Source organism: Embiotoca jacksoni, unplaced genomic scaffold (assembly GCF_022577435.1).
Source record: "Embiotoca jacksoni isolate LCO1_2020_lvr unplaced genomic scaffold, fEmbJac1.0.p SCAF_18, whole genome shotgun sequence".
NCBI lineage: Eukaryota > Metazoa > Chordata > Actinopteri > Embiotocidae > Embiotoca > Embiotoca jacksoni.
The window spans coordinates 9,449,139-9,466,187 of record NW_027185318.1 but is presented as its reverse complement, the minus strand read 5'-3'; the positions used below and the strand labels follow the sequence as shown (position 1 = coordinate 9,466,187).

At 39.3% G+C, this 17,049-nt stretch overlaps 1 protein-coding gene and 1 gene segment (V, D, J or C); one reads left to right on the top strand and one right to left on the bottom strand.

Moving 5' to 3' along the window:
- Positions 1 to 353: 353 nt before the first annotated feature.
- Positions 354 to 9,413, bottom strand: slc1a8b (solute carrier family 1 member 8b). The gene is made up of 11 exons (XM_069151827.1): positions 9,249 to 9,413; positions 8,119 to 8,198; positions 7,351 to 7,566; positions 4,108 to 4,150; positions 3,800 to 4,013; positions 3,134 to 3,233; positions 1,651 to 1,884; positions 1,316 to 1,510; positions 1,082 to 1,216; positions 829 to 988; positions 354 to 500 (listed from the first exon to the last, which is right to left on the bottom strand). Exons 1-11 carry the CDS (start codon positions 9,411 to 9,413, stop codon positions 354 to 356), a joined length of 1,689 nt encoding a protein of 562 aa, XP_069007928.1.
- Positions 9,414 to 13,924: 4,511 nt separating this feature from the next.
- LOC138199693 (Ig lambda-3 chain C region-like) lies at positions 13,925 to 14,988 on the top strand. The segment is given in 2 exon segments: positions 13,925 to 14,078; positions 14,460 to 14,988. A coding segment is annotated over 1 exon segment (312 nt).
- Positions 14,989 to 17,049: the final 2,061 nt, after the last annotated feature.

Genomic DNA, 17,049 nt, shown 5'->3' with positions numbered 1-17,049 from the left:
GAATAGGCCTACTGTAGAAGTCACCACGGGCTGAAAAGCACTAATCTGTATCTAATGCATGTAGTCGCAGCACGTTATCATGTCTGCAGTGCAGTTCAAACTGAATGGAAACGTACAGTTTAGTAGTTACATCAAGTAAAGAAGATTTCTATTTCAGGCATGGCACAAGCAAAATACACGTAATCCGCTGAACCCTGACACCACAACGAACTTGATCTTCGGTCTCATTAAGGCCAGAAAACCAACCGTGATTTTTTTAACTGGACTTTTAGAGCCTCATGTTGTGCCCTTGGAGGTGAATCTCTGTGCTGTAGAAGGCATTACCCCATTGCTGTCCACTCTGTGAAAGAGTATCAGACTTGGCAGAGGTTGTAGCAGGCCACAGGTCTCTCCAGCACACTGTCTCCATCGACCTCAAACACGTAATCACAGCGGTGCGAGATCAGAGGGGCATCAGACATCGCAACGCTCTGATTGCCAAAGGAAATTACTGTGTCTCTCTGTAGGGAAAACAACAACAACAGTACAGTTTAAAAGTAGTTCACAAAAAAAAGGGGGTTTTCTAAAACTGCATGAAAAGTGCAAGTTTTTTTTTAATCCCATACTAATCACAATTTCCAAGTGCGAATGTGAATACTATTCGATCTAGGTTACTCTGTGGATTTGCTTTATCTTAGTACCTTCAGTATATAAAAGCAAATATGTCAGCAACTGTCTGTTTTATACTTGCTCAATTTTTCCAGTTGAGGAAAACACATTGGATTTACAAAGTATTTAATCCTCACACATGCGTGAGCACCTACAACAAGCAGAAATTGTCCAGCCTACCCGTTTGGGTCCACCTCCATTATTGGTAGTAGTAGTAGTAGTAGTAGCGGCAGCGGCAGCGGCTGCGGCTGCTTTGTCAAAGTCCTTCTTACATAAATGAGCCATAATCCCAGCAGCTAAGGCATCACCGAGAACATTGATCATCGTCCGGAACCGATCACTGAGAAAGACATGGGAAAAAAATTAGTCACACTTTGACCCAACAGCCCCTACAAGACCCACTTGAATATATTGATTTTTCAGTGGCACTCACAGAACCCAATCGATGGCCACAATCAGGGAGATGTCAGCAGGCGGCAACCCCACAGAGGTCAGCACAATCACCATGGTAACCAAACCTGCTTGAGGAATCCCGGCTGCCCCGATGCTGGCTGCTGTTGCTGTTATACTAATGAGAAAAGAGATGTTGGAGGTGTAAATCGAGTTGGTGGTCAACACGAGGAACTTCCCAGGTGATGAGAATGAGCTCATCAGTGTTAATTCTCACCTAATCGTGACCAGCTGGCCAAAATCTAAGTCATACTCATTGACCTGAGCGATGAAGATGGCCGCCACTGCCTCGTACAGGGCCGTCCCATCCATGTTAATGGTTGCTCCCACTGGAAGCACGAAGCGGGCAATCTGCCGGTCCACACCACAGTTCTCCAGGAGACACTTCATGGTGATTGGCAGTGTGGCTGAGCTGCAGACAAAGACAACCAAGTGTTATGGAGGGAAGTCAGGGTGGTCAGCAGGCTTTAGTCCAAAACATGTGCTGTTATAACAAGTGGGATATCCTAGTTAGTCATCTGCCAGGCTTCGTTAAAAATACTCTCCTCCTACCTGGATGAAGTGGCCAGTGCAATGACAAGAGCCTGCAGCAGCCCTCTGATGTAAGTGAAGGGGTTTTTGCGCGTGAAGAAGTAGTAGAAGAGAGGCAGCAGGATGAGGCCGTGCACAAACAGACCCGACAGGACGGTGATGAAGTACATGCCCAGCTTCTCCCCCAGATGGGCCGGGTCGTGCATGTCCAGGATCTTCCCCGCTACCAGGAACACAATGCCGAATGGAAAGTACCTGCAAAGAGGAAGGGGGGGGGGGGGGGCAATGTGAGTTACATTAATCTATGCTCTCTCTCCATCATGCATGTTTTGGTTTAACTGTTGATCACATTTGGTACGGCAGCTTTCAGACAAACATGAACAGTTGTCTTCACTTTATCAAGGTGTGAAAAGATTAAAGGAAAAAGAAACAAAGGAGCTGCATCAGGGTCAAATTTGTAGTTCTAAAATATAAAAGACTTCCAGAAATTACCAGTAATGCTGCTGATTAAAAAAATATTGACCCTATTTTTTTTAAAATTTTTTTATTGAGGATCTTCTTTTTCATGATTTGTGCTCAACCCTTTAGCTCCAACTAATCTTAAACCTGCAATAAGTGATATTTTTGAGCAGAAACAAATTGTGAACACAACATTGCCACATCGTCACCTTGTAACTTAGCAAACCCTTGCTTACTAATACATCCAGCACTCTGGGAGCAACATTGTCCTACAGTTGGAGGTGTGTTTCTAGCCAACTGTTTAATATAAATTCAATATTCCCTCTGTTTCTGGCTCTGTATTTGAAGAAGGCCCATAAACAGATACATTTCTGAGTTCATTGGGTAAGAAGTTGACTAATCTAACCTCAACATCCTCCATCACCTTTGGGATTGACTGGGACTCCAACTGTGAGCCATCCTGTACCGTCCAACATCAGCAGCTGATCTCAATTATGCTCTCGTGGCTGAATTACAGCAAATCCCTGCTGTCTCGCTCCAGGAGAGTTTAAGCTGCTGTAGCAGCAGGTTAAAGCCCATTACTTTGGAATTAGAAGTTCAGAAATCACATGTGGGTGTAATGTGCAGGTGGACACAATGTTTTCTGGATTGTCCACTTTTTTCCCGTCATCCATTGCATGATGCTTTCCACAATTCCAATTCATTTAATTTGTAATTTAATTGTTGTTGTTTTTTTTTTAGATCTGATCTTATTCATAAAGATTCCTCCTTGCGCTAATCACACAAATTTAATCCAGGAATTTTTACTCATCAGCTCCCGAGAGAACTCTGAAGACATCATAGGTGACCTCTCTCTGAGTTGCTGTTAATTTTAGATATAATCTAGCTCTGCTTTGTGAACTGTGTGCAGTCTGTTTTTTTTTTGTGTTTTTTTTTAGATATATGTTCGTGACGTAGTGGTGTATTTTCAAAAGTGTGTGTGTATGAGAGAGAGAGACAGAGACAGAAACAGAGACAGAGACAGAGACAGAGAGAGCAACCTTACCACATGGCAGCGTTAATGATCTTCATGACGCACTCGTTGATGCACTGGCACACGTTGACAAGCGGTGCTCCACGTTCTCCCATCTTCCCCAGCAGCAGACCTGAGAACAAACAGTACATTCACATGTTTGTTATGACACCACTGTGTTTTCCATGATAAAATGTTCACAAGTTGTCACTAATTATGTAGTTGTGAATAAATCATTTTGCAGCAAATTTTGCATCACCAGGTGCCTTCAGCTGGTTATCATAGATCAACAATGTTAGTAAATCATTAGTAGTTCAATATTTACCTACTTTATAATTGTTCTCCACTGGAAATATTGTACTGTTTATTCCACTGCATTTATCTGACCGCTATCGTCACGATTTACTTTTCAGATTAAGATTTTACGCAACATAAATGTCATAATGCATTGCTAAAGATTACAGCAGGTTCTCAAACCTTTTGTCACGTGAGCCCTCACAAACTACCAGTCTAAACTATGTCATTCCCAGTGTCCCCTTTCAGATGTTTGTAGCAGCTCCACCATTTTCCCACTCACGAGGTTTCAATAAGACAACAACACAACATAGAAACCTTTTCTAGAGGGTGGCACATTAGTAAATGGTAGGATCACTTAAATAAAAAGGGGTTGAGGTCGGAGTTTTGTGGTGGGTGTCTTACCCATGGTGGCTGAGAAGATGACAATCCCCAGCACGTTCATGCCTTTGCTCGAACTGGGGACGATTTTGTACTTGATGTCCGGTGCAGGGGTGATCTCCAGGAAAACTGGGTGGCCCAGTTGTGGGTTGTGGTAGTCGGGCATGACATACACATAATTGGCCTGAGACTCTTTCGTGTTGGATGTCTGTACAATAGGTACCAAATCTGTCCGGTACTGGAATGAAACCAGCCACAAAGATCTGTTAATATGCAGTTATTATAGTGTAGTAGTACAATGAGCTATCAGCTGGCCCATTTTGTCCACTCACCTGCTGAAAAGTTGCTTCAATTAGATTTGACGGGATCATGTTCCTATAATAGACAAGAAACAGACAAAAAAAATCAGATCATCCTTGGGGTAATATACAGTTCAACCAATGTCAGTTCTATTTTTCAACTTTGTCATGTCATTTTAAAATGAATAGCCTGCCCAATATATATTGAAGATTAGAGATTTTTCACTGCTTTTTATCAGCACAGATGATTCCTTTTGTATGTTTATATTAATAGTGTGAAAGCTCATAATTGACCTTGGAATCGTTTGTGATAGTCGTAGATCAACTACTAAATAAATGTACAAGAAGTCCTTAATGTGCTAAGAAAACATACAAATTTAAACTTCTACAATTCCATTAAAAATGGCTGAATTTTATGCACATGCCAATAATTATATCAATATGATCAAAAGCTCCAGAATTTCTGCCAAACTTATGATGAGTTTGTTTTCTAGCCTGTTTCTATGTTTAAATCTTATGCCATGAATTACTATGTATTAATACTTCAGGTATTTTTACTAAAATCTAATTTTGAAAAGCAGACATTTACTTGAAATGCTGCTTTTACTTAAGAAAATGATTAGAAAATATGTCCTGCTCCTCTGGATGTTGTAATATATTGTTAATAGTAGGACATCTGTTCCTATATTATAAAAGTAGCAAGAACAATTATCACACAACACAGGAAAAGGAGATATTTTTACATGTTGATGCTGTTGAAAGGTGCTAAGGGACACCCGTACATCATGTTCTGTGAATGTAATTTGACAGCATACGTCAGCGACACGGGCAAAGAGCTTGTAAAACACGCAACGGGACTGAAATGCACACCTCACCACATGTCTCCAATGTAATCAGATTTAAGCAGAAGGCATTAGAGGATCTCTGACATGAACGGCCCTGCGGTAAGCCGGAGGACACACTCCAGACTGCAGGTGCCATCTCACAAGGTGTAACAGTGCACAGGGCACCTTCTCAGAAAGTGCAGGCTTAACAGATCACATTTAAGTGTCTTCCTATTGTTAGCCAAACTACTACGTAGGAGTGACGCTGCAACTATCCACAATAATTTTTTCCCCCCCTCATCTTTTGAACACAATGCTGAAATGGTTTCCATGCTGGCAGAAAATGTTTGATATCAAATTTTAATTCAGATTTTTATTTATCTCATGTTCAAATGTGCTATTGTTTTATTTTGTCTTATCATAATTTTTGGGCATTCCTGCACTAGATATTAGTAGAAATTGCCTTTTCTGGAAGGTTTTTTTCTTGCTCAGGATCTCGTGATTTTTTACATTCAATTTATTTCTTATAAAAGCTCTTATCTCAGTTCCCAGGATCCAACTGATCCTTGGCGATTTTGTGATTAGGGAGCTTCCTGTTCCTGCTCAGAATCTCTGAACTGGAGCCGCACTGGGTTTAGTTGGTCTGTACTGGTTTTACTCAGGTGTCAAAAAATGTTACATGGCAAATTATCATCTTAGAAAATAACACTATAAGATAGAGTGGGAAATATGAAAACTCCAGGAAAGCCCACGATCTGTTCATCCTTATAAAAGAGGTACAGGTGGGACATATGAATTACTGCCTCGCGATTGTCAACCTCCACCCACCAATCATCTATGTATGTCCGTCCAGACTCATACAATAGCCTATATGTACTGAAGACTTTGAAGGAATATAATAAATGCTATTCATTTGTGATTTGGGATACATAATTTAAATTGATTTTTCTTCTTTTGCTGTATGTTAACTGTATCAGTGTGTAAATTCATTCAATTAGAAACAAAAAAAATAGGTTAAAATTCTTTGTAGGGGTTCACGTTTGTCCAATAAAGCTGATTCTGATAGAACATAAATTTGTAGCCATGACAATACACATGCTTCAAACATGGATGTTGCTGCAAAGAAGCTACACATACTAAAACATGGATGCTTCTCACACCTCTTCAACCAGACAGCACAGATGATCTATACAATCAAACAAGGTCACAATCTCGCCAGCTGTTCCTGAATAATGGCCAGAAAAGTGTTTGGCAGAACATTATGATGTCATAGTGATGTTAACTTTTGACCCTTGGGATATAAAATGTAATCACTTGTTAATTTAATTGTATGACACATTTGTGTTAAATTTTGTTTTATATAGCTCATGAATTCTTGAGTTATGGCAACAACCACGTTTTGTTCATTATTCAGTCAAAGTAAATGTTTGTGTCAGATATAATAAAACAATCCCCAGGCTTTCCTTTTATATAATGTTCACAAGAACGTGACAGACGTGAGGTTACAGTGACCTTGAACTTTGAAACTTAAATCCCTCGGTCCGAGTGGATGTTTGTGCCAAATTTGAAGATGGCGTTTCTGAGAAAAGGAAATGGATGGACAACCCGAAAACATCTCTGACGGAGAGGCATAAAAAAAAAACAGAGATCCCAAATATATCTCTGTGTCCATATATAGTTTCTAATGAGAAATCTATTTAGGAATATTTAACAAGTAAAAGAGAATTCTTTTTAACCAGGAAAGCCTGATTTGGTTGTTTACACGAGCAAAATGCTCAATAGTCCTACAAGCTGCTCTTATAAAATGATAAAGAGAGAGAACATACCAGAAAGAAGATAATGATAAAAGAGACTCATGCAAAGAGGTTCATGCTGAAGTATCTCAAAGACTACTGGATGAATTGCCATACATTTCACGACACACTATCATGGTACACCCAGATTAATCCTGTTGATTCTCCGAAGTTTTCAACAAGCACAACCAGCGAACTAAAATGTCCAAAGAGTCAGTGACATAGTGTAGCATATTTGTGATTTGGGATACATAATTTAAATAGATTTTTTTTTACTGTACTTTGGAGTAAAAAAAAAAATCTTAATGACTTTAGTGATCCCTGGCAATGAGGCTCATATACTGCTATGAGATTTGGTACACACATTTGTGTCCCCCTAAGGAAGCATTTAGTGCTAACATCTGGTCATAATCTTGCCTTCTGATCCAGTAGTTGGAAAACCAGAAACATTCCCATCAACCTCAGGTGCATTTAGTGTTAATTAGCAAGCGCTAGCATGCTGCCAACATGGCTGTAGATTATTAGTCTTTTTCATTATGGAAGGAGGAATTACACTGAATACTGTCAGAGGACAGGTACAGAGCAGCATGTGGAGTACCCTCGCTCAGTATCCTCGCATTAAAGAAGAATGAATGTTTGACTGATGTGTGAATGTTAACCTGATGAGGTCCAGCAGGGCGTCAGCGGAGGTCATGACAGGCCCTGTACTGGCGTGGTGATTATCTTTCTCTGAGCCCGTCCCTGGGTGAATAATGAGCACGAGGACAATGCCGACGATGACGGCGATGAAGGTCGTCCACAGGTAGTAGGTGATGGTCAGGACTCCCAGCCGCCCACTTGCCTTTGTGTCCATGGCTGACAGGCCGGACATGAGACTGGATAGGGAAATAGGAAGCGTGTGATTAGTACGCAACTCTTGAACTGTGAAATATTTTAATTTAAAGACTCTATTTAGTTTCAATGTAGTTTCTTGAAATAATGACTTAATTTAACTTGGGTTTCTTTTGAACTATTCCATAAAAAACTGAAGATTTGCTGGGTTAGCTTCACTAAAGTTTAGAATTTAAATTAGATTTGAATGAATAGTCTGGGTTTACAGATTTCTAAGTGGTTTTAGTGATTTGTGGTTGCCGTTATTATTCATGTGATATCATACAGGTCAGTGTAAATTGATTGCTCTCAAACCAATAAAAAGCTAAGGCATTAGTTAAAGTTGAGAAACGGTTGCTACAAACCTAAGAGACATGGAGAAAGAGGAGAGAATGACCAAATGTCCCCGGCCAGATTTGAAATCAATATCTCACCTTCTTGTCTAATTGTGGCTTTAATCTTTGCCAGGTGAACCTCCAGCCAGGACACCCCAAATTCTGTCCCCCGGATACATTATTATCAACCAGATTGGTCCATAGGACTCAGCTGATTCTTACCTGGAGGTGATAAGCGGCAGAATCAACATCTTTAACATCCTCATCAGAAGTTCTCCAGGGAACGAGAAGTAGATCTTGGCCTGAATGTAACAATAAACCAAATATTACTGTCATTCCATAACAATGTTTATGAAAGTTAAGATCAAATGAAGGAACCCTGTGTGAAACAAGTCAAATTGTGATGTTGAGTTTATTCATCAGGACAAACCCCTTGAGATGGACCATCTCGAAAGGGTTTGTATGATACCAAGTTCAGCAGCAAGAGATTCTTTCATTGCTCAACAGATGAAGATGTTATACGTTATATTGGCTGCAGCCACCACACAAGATACTATAGATTTTTATAGAGAACACTGGACACTGATCAGTAATTCAATCTCTACTCTCTACCGCCAGTCGGTCCACTTCAAGCTAGTACAGCACAGTGACTTAATGTCAGGCGTATGTAGCCTTGAGACAGATATTTGTACATTTCTAAATTATTTGTTTGATGCAAGAGAAAATGTTATAATAAAGAGAAATTGATCATGAAATAACAATGGAAAACTTAAAAGAATATTGTCATAGGAATAGCATATACTCTTTGCATCTTTACTACCTTTTAGGCCACTTGCAAAGACAATTTAAACACAACATTGACATACTTTATCATCATGTTTTGTTTTGGGTTCATACAGAGCAAACAGCTGCATTTCCTATAGAGTGGTGAGAGTGAACCAAACCATTCAAGTCTCTGGTTATATAACCAAAATAATGAGGTAAAAAATGCCATAAAACTCCATAAAGCTGAGGGTGACTGAAGCACTGTGTGGTAATCCTCTTTGGGTTCATTACGTACACATAATAGAAATATAGACTATAGCTGCTTTAATTATTTCTGCTTTTCCTCTCCTGACCAATCTCTGTCCTGACTTTCTGCTTCTATCTGCGTCGATTGTCACTATTACATAACTGACTCTACCACGGCATCAGTGCAGAGCAAGTTAAAGAGGACATGTTGGCTGTTGCTTTTTCACATAATTTCTTTCCACTATATTCTATAATCCTGATGTAATGGAAGGATGTATCTAGATCTAAAGTCTGTCACTGCTGCTGGTTGAATTTGGGTCTACCCATCCATCCATCCATACCTGTGTGGAGAGGTTAAACGACCGGAGGACAAATCCAAGCACACAGCCAGTCACTACAGCTAAGACCGAGAGTGTCAGCAGACCGTTCCTCCGGCAGTAGTCCTTAAAGTACTCCAGGATTTTCATAGACAAAACATTTTTCAACGATTTCTTCAACCTCCCCATCATGATTCAGTCCGTATCCCAGCACGGCCCCCCTCCCCCCCACTCCCCTGAGTGACTACAGATATCCGGATCTCTTGGTGAGTGAGATGGATCAGGATGTATCCCACGAGATCCGATGCGGAGCACACAGCAATTGAATCTTGTCAATTGTGGGTCCTGTCTAACACTGAGGAGCTCATCCAGTCTGTGAGAGGATGCGTTGACTAACTGATTACAGGTAAAGCACCGCCTAAAAGGATTATCCCTATCCTGTTCTAAGTGAGGCTCCTACATAACAACTCAGGCTTATTAAAGAGGCCAGAGAAAATACCTCAGTGATGATTAATTCCCCCCACTCATAGTTCATTATCAGTTATTACTACCCGCCTTAAAGCCCTCCCATTTATTAAACAAGTGCATGCACCTTCACCTTTGTGGTTTTAATGTGGATCATGTCATAGCAACACCAACTTTTACTGACATGTTCTGTATGTAATTAACGAATTACATTAGACCTACTCTCAAGAAAACCATTATCGAAATGAATTAGGAGATAAAAGTCTACTTCTACTGCTGTTTAAAAGACACAGTCGTTGCTTTCTAAGGACTTCTTTAGATTTCACTCTGTGCTGAACTGTTCAGGCAGGATTATTAAAAGCCAGACGATAGAGGGAAGAAACATTGTTCAGGGGTTTATATCCGGACGTATATTGACGTGAGGCCATGGCATCCGTATAGGGGTCAGAGCACTGAGAGGCCTAAACGTCATGACTTGTCATGTTAACGAAGGAACAATGCCTTGTTGGCCCAAAGAAGCAGCAACATATAAACCTGCAGGTAATACTGAGGAATTTCTTGTGTGGTTTTGATAGAAAAATGATAACTGACACAATAACATAATGTACACGAGTAGGAAATCTGTAAAAGTCAAAGTCAGATTTACTTATATACTGTATGATTGTATAATATTATGATTACTCTAGAGGAAGAATGTGACCTTTATTTAAAAAAAAAAAAAAAAAAAAAAAAAAAAAAAGTGGGATGTCAACAACCACTTAAATTACCAAGAAATCTTGGTATGTCATTGGCATCAGTCACCCCAGTTGTGTCTGTGACCATGTGTTGTTTGTATGTCCTGTTAATTCTGTAGTGGACCGACGTCTGCTTACGTCACGCGGTCCATGCTGACCTGGGAAGAGATCCAACATTGGTGCTTTCCTGTCTAACAATGTCTGCCTACGTCACCAATGAAATCCAATAACATTTAATCCATGTCTTGAACAATGCACGCAGTGAAGCTCAGCAAATGGTGCACAAGGGAGGCAAGTACTTTTATCACTGCTTTGAATCTTAATTCATGAGTCATAAATCTCAAACTACCTTTAAACCTAGCACCAAAAAGAAAAAACAATTCACCAAATTCAATCTTAATCCCTGATGAAACCTCTATTTTATTTTATTTGTCAAAACACAAAAGAGCCCAACATCTGCTGGCACACACTCTCTCACACGTAGTTTAAGTGTTTATAAAAGGTGATTTTTTTTTTTCAATATGTATATAATTTTTTTTTTTTACAATATAGATTTATGACTCAAATTTGCTCCTCACTTAAGCCTCACAGAACTTGTTATGGAGCTCATTGCTGAGCTGTTTGTAAATTTTGATTAATTCTCGAGGCTTTCATTTAGTTGTTTTCAGCCACAGCATAAAGAATCTCTACAAACCCTATGAATGCCACCTGTGTGCACCAAACAGCAGACAGACAGTAAATGACTGTCCGGTGAATGTTTTGCAGCAAATAGTTATAAAATGTTTGACATCCTTCAATATCTGGTCAGAAATTAAGATGCTGGACAAATTAAATGTTTGACATAATGGCTTTATATATTTTATATATAAAAATTAGTTTTTTGGGGTTTGGCCAATCATTTCTCAAATAAAAGCATATATTTAGTGATCAGTATTTAGTGCTTGGTGAGGTTACTGTCAGCTCTGTGTTCAATGGTCTGTGTCAGAGTCTCTTCCTCTTCAGCAGCTGCAGTCAGTTCCTGCTGTAACAGCTCAGAGTCTCTGCAGTCTGACTGAGGGAGGTTTTTGTACGACTGAAAATCACTGTGTGAACACTGGGCCACTGTGGTAACTCTGACAGTAGTAAACTGCTGCATCTTCAGTCTGAACTCCACTGATGATCAATTTGAAGTCAGAGCCGCTTCCACTGCCGCTAAACCGACTTGGTGTTCCTGATTCAGGTTTGCTTACATATCTTATCAGGAGCTTTGGAGCTTGTCCTGATTTCTGTTCATACCAGAACATATAATCTCCATTATCATCTCTATAAACAGCCTGGCTGGTTTTGCAGGTCAGAGTGATGGTGGATCCTGGAGTTGATGTCACGGCTGGAGGCTGAGTCACCGTCACCTGACCGCTGCATCCTGCAGACAAAAACAATATTAAATATAAATGATTAATTATTATCAGAAATAAATGAGAGAAAATGGCAACACATCATGTTTGAAATGTTGCTGCGTCAATGAACCTGTAAAACAGCAGCAGACCAGCGTCCAGAGGAGGATGGTGATGAGAGTCATGGTGGTTGTGGTTTCTGCTGTGTTGACTGACAGATGTGAGTCCTGCAGTGTTGAACTCACAAGAATTTAAATCTTCTGAGTTCACTGGAGGATCAGGTGACGATGCAAAGCCTCTCTATGGAAATTATCTCTGCTCTCAACACTGAAGGCAACATGGGACACAAAGTGAGGGGAAAAACTTTTTGGCTGTACACCATTTTATCATTTTCATGAATTACATAGATTAAGATTTATATGAGAAATGTTAGAATATGTTTGTGCTCACAGTGGTTGTTTGTCTATCTTCAATTTACTTGTAGGATGTATTGTAGATTAATGATAATGAATTTATCAACTGGTTTAAAATTGTTACCAAAATGACATTGATATAAAAACACTGTATTTTTTCTTTTGTTGTATCATCAGGTTTTTTTTAAGTGGAATTTATAGGTTATTTTTGTGCTGTTAGATTGAAAATTAATAGTGTAAATAATCTTGAACATGTTTCATTCAGTAGATTATGTTTGAAAAACAAACCTATTTTAAAACAGAAAAAAAATGTTATGCTTTAAACTTAAAGTTACACTGTGCAAAACTTACAGTCAGTTTTATTTAGATTCACTGTGTTTCTGCTTGATGACTCTCGTGTTGTGTTTATTGGACCAGTTAACCTCATCACAGTCTCTCCACCAACCCTCTACACCTGCAGCCTTCATTTAAACTGACAGAGGTTTTTGTATGGCTCTTAATCACTGTGTGAATGCTCCGCCATGGGCACCCAGACAGTAATAATCTCCAACATCTTCAGCCTGAACACCACTGATGGTTAAAGTGTATTGAGAACCAGATCTACTGCCACTGAATCGAGACGGAGTTCCTGAGAAGAGATTTGATGCTTTGTATATCAGAAGTTTGGGAGGCTGTCCAGGTTTCTGAAGGTACCAGCTGAGATCAGCACCAATGTTTGAACTCCCCGTGGCGCTGATGATCACATTCCCACCAAGACTGACAGACTTGGATTTGTCAGTCTGAGTCAGAAAGTTGTTGGCGGAAGACTCTGAAATGAGAAATTTAATTTAAATCTTGAGAATCAGCATTTTAGATTACAATAGATTTGAAGTTCATTATATTCAGTTTCAAGGCAAAAATTCAACACAGATTATGTTTACACAAAACATGAACAACTGGCAATTCAGCAATGCCATATAAATCTCTCACCCTGACTCAGAAGGCCCAAGATGACAAACAGAGTTATTGGAAACATCATCCTGCTGAGGTTTTCAGTGTGAGTGCATGAAAACAGTTCAGAGTCTCTGTGACAGAAGAATTTAAACTCTGAGGAGCAGTGATGCATAAAATCATGCAAAACACATTTAAGAAGGCAAACACACACCTGTTCTTGTGAAACAGAAAAAGCAGAGGTGATCTGAGGTGAGTTCATCATCTCTAGAAGATCAATCAGCCATAAAAATTCAGACAGTTTAATTCTGAATATTTAAATTTATGATCCTTCATGTTGTTTTACTTGATAATAAACAGTCTCCTGTTTGCTTTAATACTGTTTGTCCTCATTAACATTTGGATCATTTGGTATTTCTTTGTTACTTTTAGGATCATGAAAGTAATTCCTATTGTCCAGATCCAGGTGTTCAAGATGACTGATATACAAGCAGCTGCAGTAAATCAGGGATGCAAACCGATCTTACCTCAGTGAGTTTAGTTCAGGGCCTGCTTAGTGTTTCAGCTGACCTTCCCAACTATCTGATCTTTCTTAACACGCAACATCTAAACACTTTTCTTCTTTTCCTGTTTGGTGTACAGTATCTCAGACAGCCATGATAAAACAGTTATTCAGTTTTAGATATTGTGTTGTGGAAATAAAAAGAAGTCCTGAAGTAAGATGAAGAAACCTTCTGAGTTCACTGGAGGATCAGCTGATGATGCAAAGCCTCTCTATGGAAATGATCTCTCTGCTGTCAACACACTGAATACAACGTGGGACACAGAATCAAGAGAAAAACTGTTTGGATTTACACTAAATATGATCTTAATAGAATAGAAGAAAATATATCAGAAGTACAGCTAAACATTTGGACTAAGATGGTGTCATTGTGGTTGGTATGTCTGCTTCTTTTCCTCAACTTTGCACTATTATGGTGTTCAGAAATTATTCTTTTGAAACTTTGTTCTTATATTCTGGTAATTCAACATTTTTGACAACATCCTTTTTTTGCAGTCATCCAAACAATTTGAAGTGATTTTTTAAATGTATACATGTTACAGAAGTAAACCTAAGTTTTGTCTCTCAAGTCAACAACATTACAATGAAATGTTGAAAATGATCTTAAATTATGAAACTTTTTTCAGAGCCTTAAGCTGAATCATTTTGTATTATAAACAAAATGCAAACAGTCAGGTTTTAATTAGTAAAAGGTTCATTTTCAGAGAGTAGAGGCTTCAAGTTAATATGCTCCTCTGTTCCTCTGCTGTCTCCTCCAGCTGGCCCTATGGTCAGGCCCTCGGTCTCTATGCTCCGTCCGTCCTCTAATCAGCTCTCTCAGGACTCAGCCACGTTGGCCTGCCTGCTGTCCGGCTACTCTCCGCAGGGAGCCGTGGTGAGTTGGGAGGTGGACGGTACCGAGGTGACAGAGGGGGTCCTGACCAGCGCAGAGGAGGAGAAGAGCGGACGCTACAGCAGCAGCAGCACCCTGAGCCTGAGCCAGCAGCGCTGGATGGAAGGAGAGCTGTACTCCTGCAAGGTCCTCCATCAGGACCACAGCCAGACCCAGTTCCTCCACAGGAGCAAGTGTACGGGCTAGAGGGACAGGCTGAAGCAGAACAGGAGCTCTGTGTGGGGGGAGCAGGAGGAGCAGGCTCTGATCAATTATAGTTTTTAATGTTTGTAGTGGAAACTAAAGCTTTGTGTAAAAAAGAACAGCACGTCTGTAAAGTGTTGGACAGCAGCAACTTAGAGAGTAATGTGTGAAGCTCAGCAGCTGGATGTGATTGTGCTTAATAACTGTCATGTTTGTGGTTGATAGTTTTGCTAATAAAGCTTTCACTGATTAATATTATTGTTTTATGTGTTTTTTGTTTTTATCTGGTTGAAAATAGGAACAGAAATTCCACCATCTGTCTGTTGTCAATAAATGTGAACAGAAGTTGATGTTGAATAAGATTTTGAACACTTTAGGACATGAAATAAAAGCATATATTTAGTGATCAGTATTTAGTGCTTGGTGAGGTTACTGTCAGCTCTGTGTTCAGTGGTCTGTGTCAGAGTCTCTTCCTCTTCAGCAGCTGCAGTCAGTTCCTGCTGTAACAGCTCAGAGTCTCTGCAGTCTGACTGAGGGAGGTTTTTGTACGACTGCAAATCACTGTGTGAACACCCAAGCACTGTTTATCTGGTGTAAACTCTGACAGTAGTAAACTGCTGCATCTTCAGTCTGAACTCCACTGATGATCAATTTGAAATCAGAGCCGCTTCCACTGCCGCTAAACCGACTTGGTGTTCCTGATTCAGGTTTGTTTACATATCTTATCAGGAGCTTTGGAGCTTGCCCTGATTTCTGTTGATACCAGGACATACCCTGATCTCCATCAGACCATCTATAAACAGCCTGGCTAGTTTTGCAGGTCAGAGTGATGGTGGATCCTGGAGTTGATGTCACGGCTGGAGGCTGAGTCACCGTCACCTGACCGCTGCATCCTTCAGACAAAAACAAGATTAAATATAAATGATTAATTATCATCAGAAATAAATGAGAGAAAATGGCAACACATCATGTTTGAAATGTTGCTGCGTCAATGAACCTGTAAAACAGCAGCAGACCAGCGTCCAGAGGAGGATGGTGATGAGAGTCATGGTGGTTGTGGTTTCTGCTGTGTTGACTGACAGATGTGAGTCCTGCAGTGTTGAACTCACAAGAATATAAACCTTCTGAGTTCACTGTGGGATCAGCTGATGATGCAAAGCCTCTCTATGGAAATGATCTCTCTGCTGTCAACACACTGAATACAACGTAAGGACACAAAATCAAGAGAAAAACTGTTTGGATTTACACTAAATATGATCTTAATACGACAGAAGAAAATATATCAGAAATACAGCTAAACATTTGGACTAAGATGGTGTCATTGTGGTTGGTATGTCTGCTTCTTTTCCTCAACTTTTCACTGTTATTGTGTTCAGAAATTATTCTTTTGAAACTTTATTCTTATATTCTGGTAATTCAACATTTTTGACAAAATCCTTTTTGGCAGTCTTCCAAACAATTTGAAGTGATTTTTAAAATGTATACATATTACAGAAGTAAACCTAAGTTTTGTCTCTCAAGTCAACAACATTACAATGAAATGTTGAAAATGATCTTAAATTACAAAGCTCTTTTAAGACTCTTAAGTTGAATCATTTTGTATAATAAACAAAGTGCAAACTGTCAGGTTTTAATTGGAAAAAGGTTCATTTTCAGAGGATAGAGGCTTGTTCACAGTGCAGGAGGTTTTTGTACGGCCACTTAATGAGTTTGTATCACTGTGGTGGACTTTTGGTGGAGGAACCAAACTCATCATTGACTGTAAGTACCAGAAAACGTTTTACTTTGTACAACATGTACTGTTTGTAACTTTCATCAAATACTAAATGAAAATGTGATTGAGTTCAGTGATGTCATGTCGTTAGAAATTTTTGTTAATAATCAAACAGAGCTGATCTCTCAGAGAAGAAATTTTGCTGAAACCAAAATTCTTTCCGGGTTGCAGATAGTTGACTTTACAGAATCAGGAAAAAAATGTGTAATTTTGAAAAATCTATTTTAATTATCATTTAAAAAATTTTCCAGATACAAACAGCTTGTGGAATAAAATGAAGGGATTAAATTTGTAATATTTACTACATAACAACAACAAATTCATGTTATTATAATTTATTTATATTGAATATCCCATCCCGCCTTTAGATTTTAAATGTGATGTGAATTCCTGTGAAAATTAAATATAATTTTATCAGCAAATGCAGATAAACCTCGTGTTCACGGTTCATTCATTTTCTACGTAGTTTAAAGGAAGTGAAAGAGACAGATGACAAAGT